The sequence below is a fragment of the Populus alba genome, chromosome 7 (assembly GCF_005239225.2).
Source record: "Populus alba chromosome 7, ASM523922v2, whole genome shotgun sequence".
Lineage (NCBI taxonomy): Eukaryota > Viridiplantae > Streptophyta > Magnoliopsida > Malpighiales > Salicaceae > Populus > Populus alba.
The window spans coordinates 485159-502692 of NC_133290.1; the positions used below are offsets into that span (position 1 = coordinate 485159).

Genomic DNA, 17534 nt, shown 5'->3' on the forward strand with positions numbered 1-17534 from the left:
AAATTGAGGTTATAAAATAATTAAAATATATATATATATATATATTAATATTAATGATTTTTAATTTAAGTATTGTAAATTTAACTACTGCTATTACATCATGAAATAAATAATATTGATATCAAATATTTTTTATTATTCTATTAAACTATGTGCAATGTTATCACATACAAAATCTATCCAACAAGGACTATATTTTTCATGGTTTCTTAAGTACGCAACAACAAAAACTGAATTTTTTGTTACGTCATCAAGCGATTTCCATCTAATTTTTTGAATAGAACACAATTAAAATAATAAAAAAAAAACTGAATTTTTTTTTAACTAGGCTGGGCCTGACAATAACATAATTGGAATTGCGATCAAATTTCACAAATGCTACGTCATCATATGATATCCTTCTAATTTATGTAGTGTTATTAAATAATATTAAGTACTAGTTTTTCGAGTAAAACACAATTTTAAAAAAAAAAATCAACAATTTCATTACATATAAAATTCATTCGACAATAACTACAGTTATCATGATTTATCCTGTGTGCAATAAAATTAAGTAAAATATTATCAGAAATAAAATTGAGATTACAGTACGAACAAATTTAATTTACCTTAAACTAATTTTTAAAAAAAATATATTGTTCACATTCACGTGAACAATACAAGAGCAATTAATTATCTGTACTAGTTTTTCGGGAAAAAAAACTTTGCGCACTAGTTAAAAAAAAAAAATTGTTCACGTGATGCTCCACTGTTCAATGAACAATGGAGTCATGCTCCACTGTTGAGGTTACTTTCTCACCACGAAATGCTGCTTCTCCAAACCTGTGGAGCAACAGTGAAAATTGGTGGGTCCCACTAATAAAAATCATTTTTTTTTCTGTTACCAAACACTAAGATATGTGGTTGCGGGTGAACCTCACCGGCAACCACATTACCATACACCATCAAAGTGGAATTTTTGGATCGAGTGGGTACTGAATCACTGATAAATAAACGAGTTTTAGGAAGATTTTTCATTGATTTACTCATAGATTGTATCTGGTTATTGAACGCATCCAAGGCTCTCGTTATGATTTTAACCTGATTAAATTCTAATTTTTTTATATAAATTAAGATAATATTATTTTTTAAAAAAAATTAAATAGTTAGCAAATTATAATTGGATTTTTAACTGAGTTAACCAGAGTTTTATACTAGATTAACAGAGTTTTTTTCATTTTTTTTTAATTTAAACTGATTAGATTAGCTAAATCTCGGGTGCTGATGGTTTCCTTTAATAAAAGCTTAATATAAAACAATTTAATGGTAATTTTTGGTGGGGTTCAAGATTTATTATAGGAAAGAGTGACTCATGAGCCGGGCTTGCTAGTGCTCGATCCTGAGCTTTGTGCTGATGATGCTAGGCCATAGCTATAAACATTGGAGGCCCAGCTACTGTCCATCTTATAAAACTTGAATACTTGTTTGAAAAATATAATGGTTATTGATTTTTAAAGTATTTTTTTATTTAAAAATATATTAAAATAATTTTTTTTATTTTTAAAAAATTATTTTTAATATCAACGTATCAAAATAATTTGAAAATACTAAAAAAATAATTTTAAGTAAAAAAAAATAAAATAAAAATTAATTTTTTTTAAAAGTACTTTTAAAACATAAAAACAAACACCTATCGTACTCAGAAGAGATTTTTTAAAAAAAGATATATGTGATTCATTAAAATAATGGGATTGGCTATTGAGTTCTGTGCTAGGATCACACAAATTTTAAATTTTTTTCTTGTTATTTACTATTTATTTCTTTATAGCATTCTTGTTTAATTTTGTGCAAGATCATATGCAATGGAAGCTAATCTAAAAGGTTGATATGATGATTAAAGGATCATGCTACTTTCTTGATCACGAGAGTTCAATCCTTGTGCTAAATTAGGACAAATAAAATCCTCTTAGATTTTCTAATTTTCATGTAAAGAGCTTAAATTTGACTGGACCAAATAATTAGGTTTGGTTTTAACTAGTTTGCATGCTATGCCGTGATATCGAGAATTTTTTTTATATATTATTAATAAATCTAAAAATATATATTTTTCCCATTAAGATAAATTTTCAAGTCATTTTAAATAAACACAAGACATATATTTTTTCAAGTCTAAAATAAATTTTATTGTTGCCTTATATTAACGAATGTAATATTTTTAACTAGAATTATTCCTATTAAAAATATTATATTTTATGATTATTAAAGTAAGTTTGAAAGAAATATCAAGATAATGTGTCCATGTTTCAAGTGAAGTTGAAAGTTACAAAAAAACAAAATGTGATAAAATCATGTTTAAAATCTACATATTTTTTTTTTAAAAAAAATTATTTGAATTGAATTTTCATGAATAATTTATTATTAGTATTGTTACTTTAATATCAAACATGTAATAAGTGAAAAAATAAATTATTAAAATTAAAAAAATATATAATATTATTTAAGAACTAAATCAAAATTGAAGAGTAAGTGAATTTGTATGGTAATTGTTTTAGTGTAAAAAAATCAAAGAAAAAGATAGAAAAGTGTCAATCCCAGTGTTTGCCATCTAATTGCAAGTCAAGCCTACGCACCTGGCCGTACTTTTTTTATTAAGGGTTGTAAATTCCTTATTTAAAAAAAATATAAAGCAAGCGCCGCATCATCTACTACAATAAAAAACATATTACATGCTTCCCTAGTTTCAGGTGGTCGAAGTGACTTGAAATTGAGTAAATAAGCGAGCTTGTGTTTTTTTTACCAAACATCACATTTTCAATCAATTTTCACATGCAAAAACCTAAGAAACACCCAACAAGTCTTAATAAACCCTCTTGATCTCTTAAAATAAAAAAAAAATCAATTGAAAACTGAAAAATCAAATCAAGATCACAAATTTTTCTAAGCTCTGGTATGTTTGTTAAGCAAGTTAAGGACAAAAAACAATCACCACCAAACTCTTCTCATCGAATAAAAAATCTTGATATCAAACTTGACCATTTTGATTTATGAAATCGTGACAACCAAATAATTTCTCTCTTTATAACAATCTTTTATCTTTTAATCTTGTAGTTCAACCATAATTCCAAGGTTAATTCCATCCGATTATTCTAAAGAGATGCTGAATTGAAAAAAAAAAAACAAAAAGAAGAAGAAAAATAAGGAACATTGAAGCTCCGTAGCATAATCATGCTCTTTTAATTTGTTTAGATAATTTGTAAACTAACTTAAATAATCATAGTTATTGGAACACGAGAACAAAAATTGATCAAAAACTTACATCATTTTAAGATTTTTTTTTAAAATAAAAATGTTATCATTTTTTATTTTTTTAAAATAAAAATAAATCCGGTTTCACTAATGTTTTAATTGGTCATAGGTTGATTCACCAAGTAAGATATATTTGACTAAATCACCTCTCACTAAGTTTAACATATAACCTGATCTGAGTTGAATTCTAGATCGATTGGTGTGTGTGTTTGATATTGTGTTAATTTTTGTGGTTGTGGTTTGAAAAAAATTGTTTTATAAAAGATACTTTTAGTTGAGTTGGTTTGATATTTATATATGTTTGGTTAAAACTGTGATTGAATTTGAGGTTGAACAAAAAGTAGTTTGATGTGTGGGGTTAAAAAATTAATTTTCAAATTGAGGTTATAAAATAATATATATATTGATGATTTTTAATTTAAATATTATAGATTTAACTATTGTTATTACATCATGAAATAAATAATACTTTATATAAAATATTTTTTATTGTTCAATTAAACTATCTACAATTCCATCACGTATGAAATATATCCGATAAGAAATACAGTTTTCTTGGTTTCTTAAGCGTGCAACAACATCAGGTAAAATATAACCAGGAATAAAATTGAAATTGCAATCAAATTTTACAAATGTTACGTCATCAATAAAACACAATTAAAAATAAAAAATAAAAAATAAAAAATAATTTTTGTTTTACTAGGTCGGACCTGGTTCAATGCATTTAAGTTTGGACCGGACCTGATCCAATCGGAACAGTAGACACATGCACCACTGTTCACGTGAACAGTAGAGACATGCTCCACACTGAAAGCAACATTGTACTGCTTTTAGTGAGCCTGTGTTTTAATGTAGAAATTACTAGGATCATGCACAGTGAATTAAGTTTTCAATCGTTACCAAACATTTATTTTCTATGATTGGTTTCAAATGCAGAAGCAACCGCGAAAACAAATATTCTCTGAGTTATCAGATGACCCGAGAATAGTATAACCACTAGCAATACCAACTAAAGAGGGGAAGAAAAAGACGGAGGAGGAGAAGGAGGTAATGGAAGATAGTGTGACCCTATGTCTATGAATTAAGTTTTCAATCGATATCAAATAATTATTTTTCATAGTTGGTTTTAATCACAGAAACAACCGCGAAAACAAACCGTCTCATCGGATGGCCTGAGAATAGTAAAACCACTAGTAATACCAACTACAGGGGGGAAGAAAAAGACGGTGGAGGAGGAGGGGGAGGTAGTGGAAGACAGTGTGACCCTATGTCTTGATCCTACTGGACAGCATCCATATCTGAGCTGATTATAAAATGGATCTCTGTCTGAATACAACCTTGACGACATGATTACTTATAATAAGTTAATCACTTAGGGAGAAATGAGTCAATCACTATCAACTTAGCATAACTAATCAAAGCATTATGATTCTGCTGAGATATTCTCTTCCTTTTGCAATCCACTTAAGATACGGGAGATGTCTTTGAGAAGGAAACAATAGAACTCCTTTTGTTTTATTAAGGGCATGCAAATCTTGACATTGACATAATTAGCGTACCTAATCTTGTTTTTTTTTTTTTATATATATATATAATTTAATTCCCATAACTAGCCACTGTATTGTAATTAAAATCCTATTAATATAATAGAGCCATTGACTTCATTGACTTGGTTAGTCTAGGATATTTGTCTCTATCTTTTTTATTTTATAGTTTTCATGCAAGTTTTTTCTGAAAAACTTTTGAAACAAGAAAGTGGTTTTTAAAAATTTTCAAAGCTATTTGGCACTGTTTTACAAACTAGATCAGATTTGATACGTTAGGTAAAAGGCATTAATATTTTCTAAGTTGGATTCGGGATGGTAAGGGTGGGGTCGCTAGGTTGTCTGGCAAGGACAAGTTCATGAAATTTAGGGTTTGGTCGACGCTGGGGTTTGGTTGTATTGAAATTAATATTTTCAGTGTTTTTTTTTTTATTTTGTTTATGTAATGATGTAAAAAATTATTATTTCAATGTATATTTAAATAAAAATATTTTGAAAAACAACTTCAACCATACTCCCAAAAAATTTAAAAACTAGAATCAAATAGCTTTTAATTGCTTAGAAAACAAATAAAAGAAGTGAAGAGAGGAAGTAAAGTTAAAAATGAACTAAACAATCTCTTAAATTATCATGTTCTTAATTTTTTTTAGATTAATATCTTAATTAATTTCACGATCTTGAAGTTAACGATTATATAAGTCTTCAATGACTTTAAAATTTATGAAACTTAACTAATAATTTTTAAAAAATAAATCTAAAACCTGATTAATTTAGCTGCATTATGCCTCAGGGTTGTCATGTTCTTGCTTTAGTTAGCTCGGGCATGGATGTTCGGTTTCACAAATGAAAGAGCAATGGATGCTTTGTGTCTCCAGCTGCCCATGTTAATGCCTGCAGCCATCTGTCCCCACAAGAGCAAAAGCAACAAGAGAAAACACTGGAGGACCCAATCTTCTTGAAGAATTTCAAGATTGAAGATCTCTGCGTACACATCTTGTTTGTTTTTTGAACAATTCTACAAGGTGACAACAACACAGTCACAAGATACGGCAAATCTAGAGATGATTCCATATCCATTGATGAAATGGAAAGATTTAGTCTATCAGATTGCAAAAAATTCCACAAGGTGGGAATCTGGCTTCTTGACCGTCGAAGATATCCTCGTATGCACTAGTCGTTTCAAAGATTTAAATCGATTCGTTATTTGAAAAAAAAAATTAAATAAACATTAATATAAACATGCACGTCTCCACTTGCAATTTCATGTTTTCTTCCTTTAATTTCCACAATGGAGAAGTCAAATCTTAATTTTGACTCTTTATTGTTGCTAACCAATGAAAATTAAAACATTTTCATCTATATACGTGACGTGCGTTAGTAGAACATTGTGTTGAATTAATTTTGATAATCTGAGTGTTGTGTCGGTTTGATTGGGAAAATGTCTATAGAAAATGATGTATTATTAAGTTGATTGAGAATTACAGTTTTATAATTTATTTTTTATCGAGTTATTATAGTTTCATAATTTAGGTTGCGGGTTTGATAGTTTAAACTAAGGTTAATTCAGGTTATTTTTTGTTTTTTTAATTGTTTTTTTTAATTTCATTCCTTTAAAATTAAATTTATTAAAAATTAAATTTTATAATTTATTTCAATATGCTATAAGATAGATCAAATTAAAGGGTCAATATGTTAATAACATGATAAAATATATTTAGTATCCTTTTTTGACAAAAAACATCAAAAATAATATTTTTATTGCGGTGCAATTTCTGAATGAACTGTATTGTCAAATGGTATTTGAGATTTTATTTTGAACATGTTAAAAATATATTTTTAGATTATTTTGAAGTATTAATATTAAAAATAAATTTTAAAAAATAAAAAAAAATATTATTTAAAAATATACTTTAAAAAATAACATATATATAAAAAAAAACACCTCCCAAATATAGACACCGTTTGGCATTGCGTTCCAAACGGTGTTTTGCCTAAATTCATTTTTTTTTTTTTTTGCTAAAATTGAGTTCAGTTTGTACTTTTTGGAATCGTTTTGATGTGCTGATGTCAAAAATAATTTTTAAAAAATAAAAAAACATCATTGCATGTATTTCGAGCACGAAAAAGTTATTTGAAAAGCAACCTGCTACCACACTGCCAAATACGTTATAGTAGAAAAGAAAGCAAGCAGCTTATTTCAGCGAGGTAAACTCCTTGAGATCTTATCAAGATATCCATTTTTGTCTGGTGGCAAAGCTCCACAATCTAACAGTTAAACACTATTATTATACGGATAGATGATCCAATCAATGTTTCTTGGACACTTAACAAGATGCTTCATCCATCCACTGTGAAAGAGACCATTATTTTTAAGAATCTGTTTGATGATACAGTCTTTAATGGCTGTCTGTGGACCACAATTGTGTTGTCTTCCCCAGCCAGAGGGAGTGATCGCAGCAAAAGATTTTGTCATAATTTTTTACCAGAAACTCTTGACCAATGGATTGGATGGGGATTTAAAATTATTAAAGGAAAGGAAAACGAAATCTCACTACATGAAAATTAAAGGGTTAATGATCTTTTTTTTTCATGAAAGAAGATGAATTTGAATATTAAAGCATGTAAACTTCTAAGAAATGACAGAAACGTTGGCAAAAACCGAGCACTCTCAATATAAGCTATCTAGAAGCAAAACAACGTGTCATGACATTATATTTTTCTAAAAAATAATGTAAATCATATCTTATGATCTCATTTAACAGTTTAAATTTTTAGATTGAGACGTTTCTTTAACATTGTATCAGAACCTTGATAACCAAGCGGTCAAAGAATTAAAATTCTCACAATCTCCATTTATTTGATAAAAATTAAGAACAAGATAATGTAAGTTTGTACAAATTTCAAGCCCAAGAAACCCTCACTTGAGAGGATGTATTAGAAAATAATATAAATCATATCCTAGGACCTACCTAACAACTCAAGCTATTGGGTTGAGATGGTTCTTTAACATGGTATTCGAGCCTTAATAACCAAGCGGTCACGAGTTCGAATCTCACCATCCCAATTTATTTAATAAAAAATCAAGCACGAGATAATATATGGCCTATGTAGGGTTTAAACTTAAAGAGCTTTCACTTAAGAGGATGTGTTAGAAAATAATATAAATCATATCTTGATATCTTACCTAATAACTTAAACTATTAGATTGAGATAATTCTTCGACAATATTAAACTCTAATATGTTAATAATATCTTAATATATGTTTTTTTGTCGTATCAATATAGATTTCTGTAGGTTAATAACATGTATATACATACATACATAATCTTGGGCGTAATAATTTCTGATGATCTAGAAAATGGAGGGAAAGTCATAAGAATTAAGGAAGTACAGAGAGATAAGATACTGATGGTGGCAAAAAATAAAAGGAGCAGCTGAATGAAGACGAAACCTAGCCGATGGTCCCATGCATCCACGTTTAATTCGAGCCCATGAGGATCTGGCGAAGATCATATGATGGCTCGCTCAGCCAATCAAGCCCATCACTTTTCAACGGATGAATCTTTCCAAATATTTGCCTTTCTGTATTCATTTATAACTTGAAATGACAGTTTGAATGTGAACAGTCGAAGAACCGGCTCATTTCCACGGCGTGCATCTTACGGTGCGGTACACCCCTATTTTTAATTTTTTAATTTTTTTAATACTTTTAAATTAATTTAATGTATTGTTATAAAAAATTAAACAATATCAACGAAAAAACATTACTTAAAAAACAATCCCCATTCCACACCCTCCTCTTACCTATTCTAATGCAGAATTGTTTTCACAATTCTCGCTTCGAGAGAGACATAAAAAATAATTTTTTAAAAAAAAAATTAAATTCTTTTGAAATGCGTTAATAAAGGGTGACTAAATTACTCCCTAATAATTAATATTATTTATCACATGAATTTAATTACGTGTCCCGTGCTAGTCATGTGACAAATACCAACCCCCGTTTGAATGAAAAATCTAATCTACCTTCAATTTTCTTCAGCGACGACTATCTAACGGTCAATAAATTGGATACGGATTACTTGCTCTCTGATCAGTAATTTAGGAAGCCCTAGCATATTTTAGCCCTAAAAAATATAAAATAATAAAATGATAAGTGGATAATTTTAATTAAAAGATAACTAGACATACCAAATTCATGAACCTAAAGCTACATAGGATCTTTTCTAAACGATTCAACGAGTAGATTTGCTAGTTCAACCGAGCCTTACGGATCCTAGTTAGTTTCAAAGTAGATCAGCTTGCTCGCTGGATTACAAGATTTTTTTTTTTTTTGTCAAACTGATGGAATATATCTATTAATTTTTTTTATTGGTAAATTGAGATAAAATATTTTTACTAGATGTTTTTTTTTTTTTAATAATTTTTAAATGATATAATTCTAAATTTGATAATACCACATGATTGTTTGATATTGCGGTTGATACTGTATTTGATTATGTTTATCCTAAAAAATATTAAATTAGTATTTGTTTTTGATAATTTTAATGTAATAATATAAAAAAAATTATTTTAAATATATTTGAAGGTAAAAATCAGTTTTAAAAAGCACTGAAAAACGTAATCCGGAACAATCACAGCAATAAATACTTTATTTACCTTTTGTTTTTCCATTGTTCAAAATGTTCATAATTATAAGTTTTCTCAAGTCATTGCTTGCGACGTAATTTGTCTCCTAATATGGACCCAGCATGATTTCTTTTGTGGAGTGCAGAATGTAGCATCTCTATCTCTCTTCGTCTTGTGTCGTGTTATCGATGTTTGTGCTTTCTTTTTCTTCTTTACATCTTTTAGTTTCTCTCCTCTATATAAAGAAGCAACATTGCTGGTCATCTTTCACAGAATCAGGTCTCTGAAACAAAAGGGAAATTAGGTCATTTTATACTTGAAGATGGTGCCTCATGGGTTCAGGTTCAATCCCACTGACGAAGAGCTCATCCAAGTCCTAGACAGAAAAGCTTCTGGCCACGAAATGCCACTCAATTTCATTCTAGAAATGAATGTTTATGAACGTGAACCACAGGATCTTGAATGTGTGTAATATATATGCACTACTCACTACTCTCTTTGTTCTATAGCATGTAGGGCTCAAGTTTTTTCCTTCCATTTCTCTGCAATGATGTTAAATGCATGGTTTGAACCTCTAGCTCTGCTAGCTGTATTGTCTAGGGTTCAAGTTTGATGGTATCATAATTATATTCCATTATCTTGTCCATCCATGGAAATTTTCTATTTAACTTTTATAAGCTCTACAGCATTTTTACATACAGGGAGTCAATCCACGGCTTTAAGCAATGGCGAGAGATTCTACTATTGTAAGAGGGAGATAAATGATTCGAGGGAAGTACTCGGTCGAGGATGGTGGAAAGCTACAAGCCATGTCAAGAAAGTTTATGCTAATGACCATCAACTTCTTGTTGGGAACAAGAGGCCTTTGACATTCCATAGGTTCAAGGACAATGAAAGAAACCGCAATAACGCCGTCAAGACTAATTGGATTATGCATGAATATAGCCTTGAATCAAGAACCACGGTACGTAGTACTGGCTAGTGATCAATATCTGTTGTGCGTTAACCAGTCTAAGTAATTATATGCCAAATTCTCGTGTCTGTTTCATCAATTAGGAGTGGAGGCTTTGCAAGATTAAATACAAGGGAAAACCAAGTTTGCAAGAAGAGATAGAGAGTATTAAGAGACAACATTCATCGAGGAATGATTTCGAAGCCGGTAGCTCGACAAATGCCGGTGCGGAGCAGCACGAGGAGGAAACTTTGGTGCCTGCAGATTCAACAATGCCATTGGATCATTACAGCGGATATGATCAGCAACCTCATAATCAATGGAACAATATGCAGCAGCCACCACCACCATCTCCATACCATCCTTATCTAGCGGCATTGTGTGCTAGTAGTGGCCACTATTATGTTAACCAGCAAGAAGAGCTAGAGCCCGCTGTTCATGAGCAGCCATTTCCTAGTCTTTGGTCCTGGACGAACTAGTTCTTTGCTGTCTCTATTTTTAGTTTCTTCTAAGCTCTCTGTTTGCTGCATATGTACAAAAAATTGTTTATTGTGTTTTTGTTCTAGCTGCAGGGCAAGGATGTCTCGTCGACTTACTGTTTCTGGTCTAGCTGGGCAAGGATGTCTCGTTGATTTTCTGTTTTTCTAGTCATGTAGCTAGTACGTACTTACTATGTTATCAAGAAATATGATTTGCGCTTAATTGGGATGATGAATATTGTATTCAGTAGTTGCTGCTCTTCTTCTCATTCAATAGTATATCCAATTTGCACAGAAGGCCTTATTTGCCTATTGATCATACCTGTAGCTTCCTTGTAGTTGGGTTATAAAAATTATAGCCAGAGAGATCGCTAGCTAGCTTACCCTTGATATATACTATAGTATATTGATGTCACGTTTTCAGTAAGATGGTGATCCTTTATGAATATCAGAAATGAGTATGTAAATACACATTTGTTCAAGAGAGGGAAATAAATATTTTTCTGATTTTTTCCTTTATGCAATGACATGGGTCCACTCATGGATCCTGTATGTGTAGCGAGAAGTCTCTTTTTTTCTTCATGGGAAACAAAGGAGTATGCTTGGCATATAGAGCGAAGAGGATTCATTAAAAGAATTTGTCCGTGAATAGTAATATAGGATTCATTCAAACCAATTAGGAACTGCATCAATTTTAGTTGATCTTTTTGGGCTCCATAAGATGTCAGTTCATCCCACAAGCCTTTTAATTTTGTGTAATAAGCAGAGACTGAGAGTTGTTCTTGTTGATGATAAGTAATTTTTCGTTGAATTTTAAAGATACGTGGTGCATTACTTTAAAAGAACCGTTCACAAAGATCTTCCAAAACTTTATGAGTTGTAGCATAATAAATCACATTATCGGAGATTTCTAGATTGAGGGTGTAGGTGATTCATGAGTGAACCATGTCATTGCAATGTGACCAAGTTGCATAACCATTAGGATCTGTTTCTTCTTATGAGGGTTTGATTGTGTCATTGACAAAACCTAACTTGTTTTTGGAATTCAAAACTATGGTCATTACTCTTTTCCAAATTGAATAATTGTCTCCATTCAAAGGTTTGGAAATCAACATCAAACCTGGATGATCTAAATGATGAGTTAAAAAGGGGTTGGAGAGATTTGTTTTTTCTGCATCTGTAAAGAGGATTGGAATCTCTAGCTTTGATGTAGCAGCAGTGTAAAGATTTTTTCATTGGCCATGACGACAGAAAAGATGAAGGGAAGCTACATAAAAAGACTAGAGCGCATCGATAATAAATTTAAGAATTTAACCTAGCTTTGATACCATGAGAAAATATAATTTTACAACGTGAATTATCATTAATATTGGTTAGTGTGTGTGTAGTAATATACCATCACATAACATTTTTCCCACACATTTGTTTCTCCTATAATTAAGCCAACATTTATCAACACTAACTACTACTAGCTACATCCATTGGTAGCCTCACCTGCCACTGCCAAGTATGCGACCCGGAACAACCACCAAATTAGTCGAGACAACCCGGATACTAGGGGCTGGCAACCTAAAAAAACTACTACTAGCTACAATCTAGGAATACAAAGGTAAATTGTTATACATAGATATATATTCTTTATATAAAAGATATGTCAAAGTTATTTCCTAACACTACCCTTGATGCATACTATAGTACATTGATGTTATGTTTTCTATTAGATGGTGATCCTTTATGAATATGAGAAATGAGTATGTAAATACACATTTGTTCATGAGAGGGAAAGAAATATTTTTCTGATTTTTTTTATGTGTAGAGATATTTTTGAATCGGTTTATTTATATATTTGTGAGAATCAAGATTAAGTTTTATCATCAAACAATCTTATAAAGAATTATTAGCCAATGATCGTTTTAATATGTATGTCCTTTCCAGGTTCTCATCTCAGACAAAGCTTATAATTAGAAGTTATCAAGTCTACCTCAATATCTAAAGCTTTTAGATCAATTTTGTGCCTAAAATCTATCTGATGAAGGACTCTTGTATAGCTCCTTTAACAATGACACATTAATTTAAGAGTTGTTTGTTCACGCGGTAATGTCGTTTTAAAATATACATTATTTTTATGTTTTTTTTAAGCCAGACACGGGTTTAATCTTGTAAACAAACATGGTGTTAAAGGAGTTTTACTTTTTTAAAATGCTGATTTCAAGATTTAAATTTAAAAAATGAAGAAAGAATGAAAACAATAAACCCACACACAACTTTGAATATGGTTTCATCAAGGTACATGCATACAAGGAACAAAACATATAAAACAAGAAAATGCGAAGAAAACTTTAAAATATGAGACATGAGAAAAGTCACAAGAGTAAGAGAAAAATTAGTGTGCTCGTTGATTATAAAGTAGGGCAAAACCGTACATACATTACATGTTGGAATATGAATGCAGCCTTGAATATCAAAGCAATATAATCCATACAATAATAATAAAAAAAATCTGCAGAATTCTCCCCTTCATACTAATTTAGCTCTACGAGTCAAGGCAATCAGATTTCGCAGAGATTTTCATGGTGGAAAAAGTAGAGCACTCATGACTAATCATTGAAGGTGATGTCCATTGAATTAGCCTAAGCTAGCAGATTCGTTTGATGTGATCATATAAACTGTGATTGTATGAAATCATTATATAGGCTTTAAAGTTTTCGCGGAAAGGAAAGTGATATGCTGTTATTTTTTAAAATATTTTTTTATATAAAATATTTTAAAAAAATAATAATTTCATCTCTTTACTCAGAAAAATAATTAGTGGTTTAGAGAATGTTTGGGAGTATGGTAGCGGTTGCTTTTCAAATAGCTTTTCGTGCCGAAAAGTATGTCAATAATGTTTTTTTTATTTTTTAAAAATCATTTTTGATATCAGCACATCAAAACGATCCAAAAAGTACAAACCACACTCAATTTTAGCACAAAAAAATTTGAAATTTTCTGAAAAGCAGGTTCAACCGCAGTGCCAAACGGGCACTTAACCCTACCACTAATCTATGTCCCTTTCTTTGGTTACTTACTTATGTTTCACGGCTAACCTATCCTTTTTATTAGAAAGGTGAAAATAATTATTTTCGGTTCGGTTTGATTTTTATTGAAAAAAATAATAAAATCAAATTTATTTATAAAAAATCTAAAATTAAACTGAAACTGGTTTAAACCGACTAGTTTTGATTCGATTCAGGCTTTTAGAACAAAAACCAGTTCAAACTGATTTGACTCGGTTTTTTTCCGATTCTTTTTGTTCGGTTTTTTTAGTTTTAGGTTTATAAACCAAAATCGAATCGGTCTGTTTTTTCAAAATGCTAATCAGTTTAATCAGTTTGATTTTTACAATTTGGTTATTTTAGTTATTATTCTTTTAATTTTTTTGGTTTAATTAGTTTTTAAATTTTTTTTCTCGCCCCTGGCTCTTCACGCTGATTGTTGTGTTTCACGCTGATTGTTGTGTTTCAAGCAACATTTGATATATATTTTATTTAGAGTATATTATGATTTGATAATTGATCGTACGTAGTAAAATAATTAGTTGAACTCTTTTTATTAAAAAATAATATTGAGTCATACTGTACTTTTAATAACTTAATTAGTCTTCTGTTGATTCTTTATGATAATTTAATTTTTTTTTTAAGATATATACTTTATTGTAATCAGAATTCTAAAAAATTAATAATCAATTTGATCAGGAAGCTAGCTTATGATTTCCAAAACTAATTTATAATTTATTTTTTTAGAGATTATTAACAGAACACCCATCATTTTCTTAATTATACTTGTCTAGAATTAATTAAATATGTTTCGAAATTAAAATTAAATAGGAGCACCGACCATCCCTCATTAAATAAATAAATAAATAACCAGCACTTGATTTATTTATTGTGATTGAACTCCTCATGATAACATCAATTGAATTCGCAGCCACTCATGAATTGGTTATGTAACATTAGCACCCATATGCTTTGAATATTTTGCGTGAATGTTGGGTTTCAATCCGACATCATCATGGTCAACGCATGCGTGTGCTCTTGCAGTGCTGCATCTTGTCTGCATTTAATTCAGTTCAACTTTATAACTTAATTCATATACATGTAATAATTAAAAATTTCTTTATATCATAGTTTTTAGACCCAACCGGTCCAAGACTGGATTTCAGGTTTTGACTGGGTCACCGAGTTGTCTGGGTCAATTTTTTTTTAAATCAAAACGACGTCGTTTTAGTAAAAAGAAAAAACAAAAATCAACGGGTTACAACCGGGTTTTTGATTGGGTCGTTTGGTCACGTCAGGTTTTTTCTTCTCCTATTTTTTCTTCAATCCAGCCTGGTTTCAACCCCGGGTCCCGAGTCGACCCACCGAGCCTGACCGGATTTTAAAGCTATGCTTTATATCCCATTAATCAAACAAGAATGTAACTTTATATAATTATTGTTATTATTGTTGTTGTTGTTATCTGCTTTTTATTTAAATAAAAGACCAATTATATAGAAAGCCTTACTAAGTTTTTCTGTATACTAAGAGTGTATTTGGTATTGTGGTAGATGTTCTGGTTGTGGTTCGAAAAATATTATTTTATAAAAAATATTTTTAGTTGAGGTTGGTTTAGAAAAATATATGTTTGATTAAAATTGTGGTTAAAATTGAGGTTGAATAAAAAATAACATAACGTGTTTGGTTAAGAATACTTTTCAAATTGAGATTATAAAATAATTAAAAAACATATATATTAATATTGATAGTTTTTAATTGAAATATTATATATTTAACTACTGTTGTTACATCATAAAATAAATAATCTTTTACATAAAGTATTTTTTATTATTTCATTAAACTATTTGTAATTCCATCATGTATAAATTTTATCCGCTAAGAACTACAGTTTTCATAACTTGCAACAAATTCATAAATATAATATGGTGGTTGACGCGCACCAACACATTCGGTAGTTTTTTATTGTTCCATTAAAAAGATATAAAAAAATAATTGATTAAAAAAACACACAATTCTAAATATCACAAAAACCTATTCATCGTTACCACCTAATTTCAAAACATAAATCAAAGTGTTAGGTCCACACATATAATCCAAAATTGATTTTTTATATATATAATAAAACTAATTAATTATTAATACCTTTTTATTTTAAAAATTATTTATTTATTCTCTATGTATTTTCTTGGAAATAAATTAAAAATTAAAAAATATTTTTTTATAAATAATACACAAAATAAATTACTTTTTTAAATAAATTTTATTAGAGAAAAGCAAGGCTATCATATTTTTTTCTAAAATAGTAATAAGATGTTGTCATTATCATACTTATTTAATATAAAAAAATCTTAAAAAAAACAATGACATTAACAAATTTGGAATCTCTGCATTTAAAAGCTTCCTTTTTTTATTCCCATTTCTACTTTTCATGCTTTCTAAACAACAACCACGGCAAAAGCAAGGCAAATTTGCTTTTGCTATTCCTACATTTCGAACACATAATTATGTGGGATTCATGCATCAAAAAATATGTCCGTTGTTAATCAAATACATTGTAATTGTGGAGGCAACCACGTAAACTTACAAAGTCTAAATCGATGTGTAAAAAATGTTCTTAAAATCTAATTTTAATTACTGTGTAAATTGTTCAAAAACACTTTTTTAGTTTATGATTTAGTAGTTGGATATATAATCTGAATTGAAACATATTTATTAAAACAATCTTGTTTTTGTTTTTTTAAACCAAAATAACATTGTTTTATTATTTTAAAAAATTAAAATCAAATGTTTCTTTTAAGTTAAAAGATGAACATATCATAATAAATCGGATTTAATAATTATGATTTTTATTCTATAATCATAAACATCTTACTAGGTTTTTTTTTTTGCACTAAATCAAAGTGTGTTTTTAAAATTTAATTTTAATTGATGTGCAAAATTATTAAAAAAAAAAAACTCTAGTCATTATTTAGATATGTTAATATGGATTGATACAAATTTATTAAAACAATATTATTTCTATTTTTTTCAAGAGCCAAAACACTGTTGTTGTTTTTTTTAAAATAAAATAGAAAATCAAATGTTTATTCTAGATAAAGGGATGAGACAACTGGGTTGAAGATCAACCCATCACATCAAATTAGGTTTAATAATTATGATTTTTATTCTAGAAAAAATGCAGAATATTTGAGATTACAATATCTTTTCATTTGTAATTTATTGAAGACAATATTATTTGCCTTGATTATCCATGTCGGAAATAAATTTATTTTGATAGTAAATAATAACAAACCAGGAAATTTTTATCTCACGCAGATCATTGATTCTGTGAATGTGGACTTGAATCCATAAACTTGATTCTTCAATATATATTAGAAAGCGACGAGTTATATTGGATTCCTTAAATCTTAAAACGATCATCGAATCTCCTCAGAATTGATGGATTGAGTCAAGAACTAATTTTGTTGATTCACAATTTGATTGTTTGCAAGAAAAAATCACTCAAGAACTCATCATTTATAGTTTGATCCTTGAAAAAGAAAAACTAAAACTTTCCGATACAATACAAAACTTTATACATCCAGATATTTACGCACACGCAAGCATATATGT

At 29.3% G+C, this 17534-nt stretch overlaps 1 protein-coding gene across 2 annotated transcripts; it reads left to right on the forward strand.

Annotated features, from left to right (window-relative positions):
• Positions 1–9628: 9628 nt before the first annotated feature.
• On the forward strand, positions 9629–11169 carry LOC118032068 (NAC domain-containing protein 83-like). 2 transcript variants are annotated; one of them, XM_035036659.2, is made up of 3 exons: positions 9629–9920; positions 10143–10420; positions 10513–11169. In XM_035036659.2, exons 1-3 carry the CDS (start codon positions 9779–9781, stop codon positions 10885–10887), a joined length of 795 nt encoding a protein of 264 aa, XP_034892550.1. In that variant the 5' UTR covers positions 9629–9778; the 3' UTR covers positions 10888–11169. The 2 variants fall into 2 exon arrangements, with proteins under 2 accessions (XP_034892550.1, XP_034892551.1); XM_035036660.2 differs by having other exon boundaries at positions 9633–9920; positions 10158–10420; positions 10513–11166.
• Positions 11170–17534: the final 6365 nt, after the last annotated feature.

What these genes read in the sequence shown, in the direction of transcription:
- LOC118032068 (XM_035036659.2), top strand. Translation starts at nt 9,779, where the DNA reads ATGGTGCCTCATGGGTTCAGGTTCAATCCCACTGACGAAGAGCTCATC. An exon ending in TGAACCACAGGATCTTGAAT is followed by an intron (nt 9,921 to 10,142) that starts GTGTGTAATATA and finishes TAAGCTCTACAG; the next exon opens with CATTTTTACATACAGGGAGT. An exon ending in GCCTTGAATCAAGAACCACG is followed by an intron (nt 10,421 to 10,512) that starts GTACGTAGTACT and finishes TTCATCAATTAG; the next exon opens with GAGTGGAGGCTTTGCAAGAT.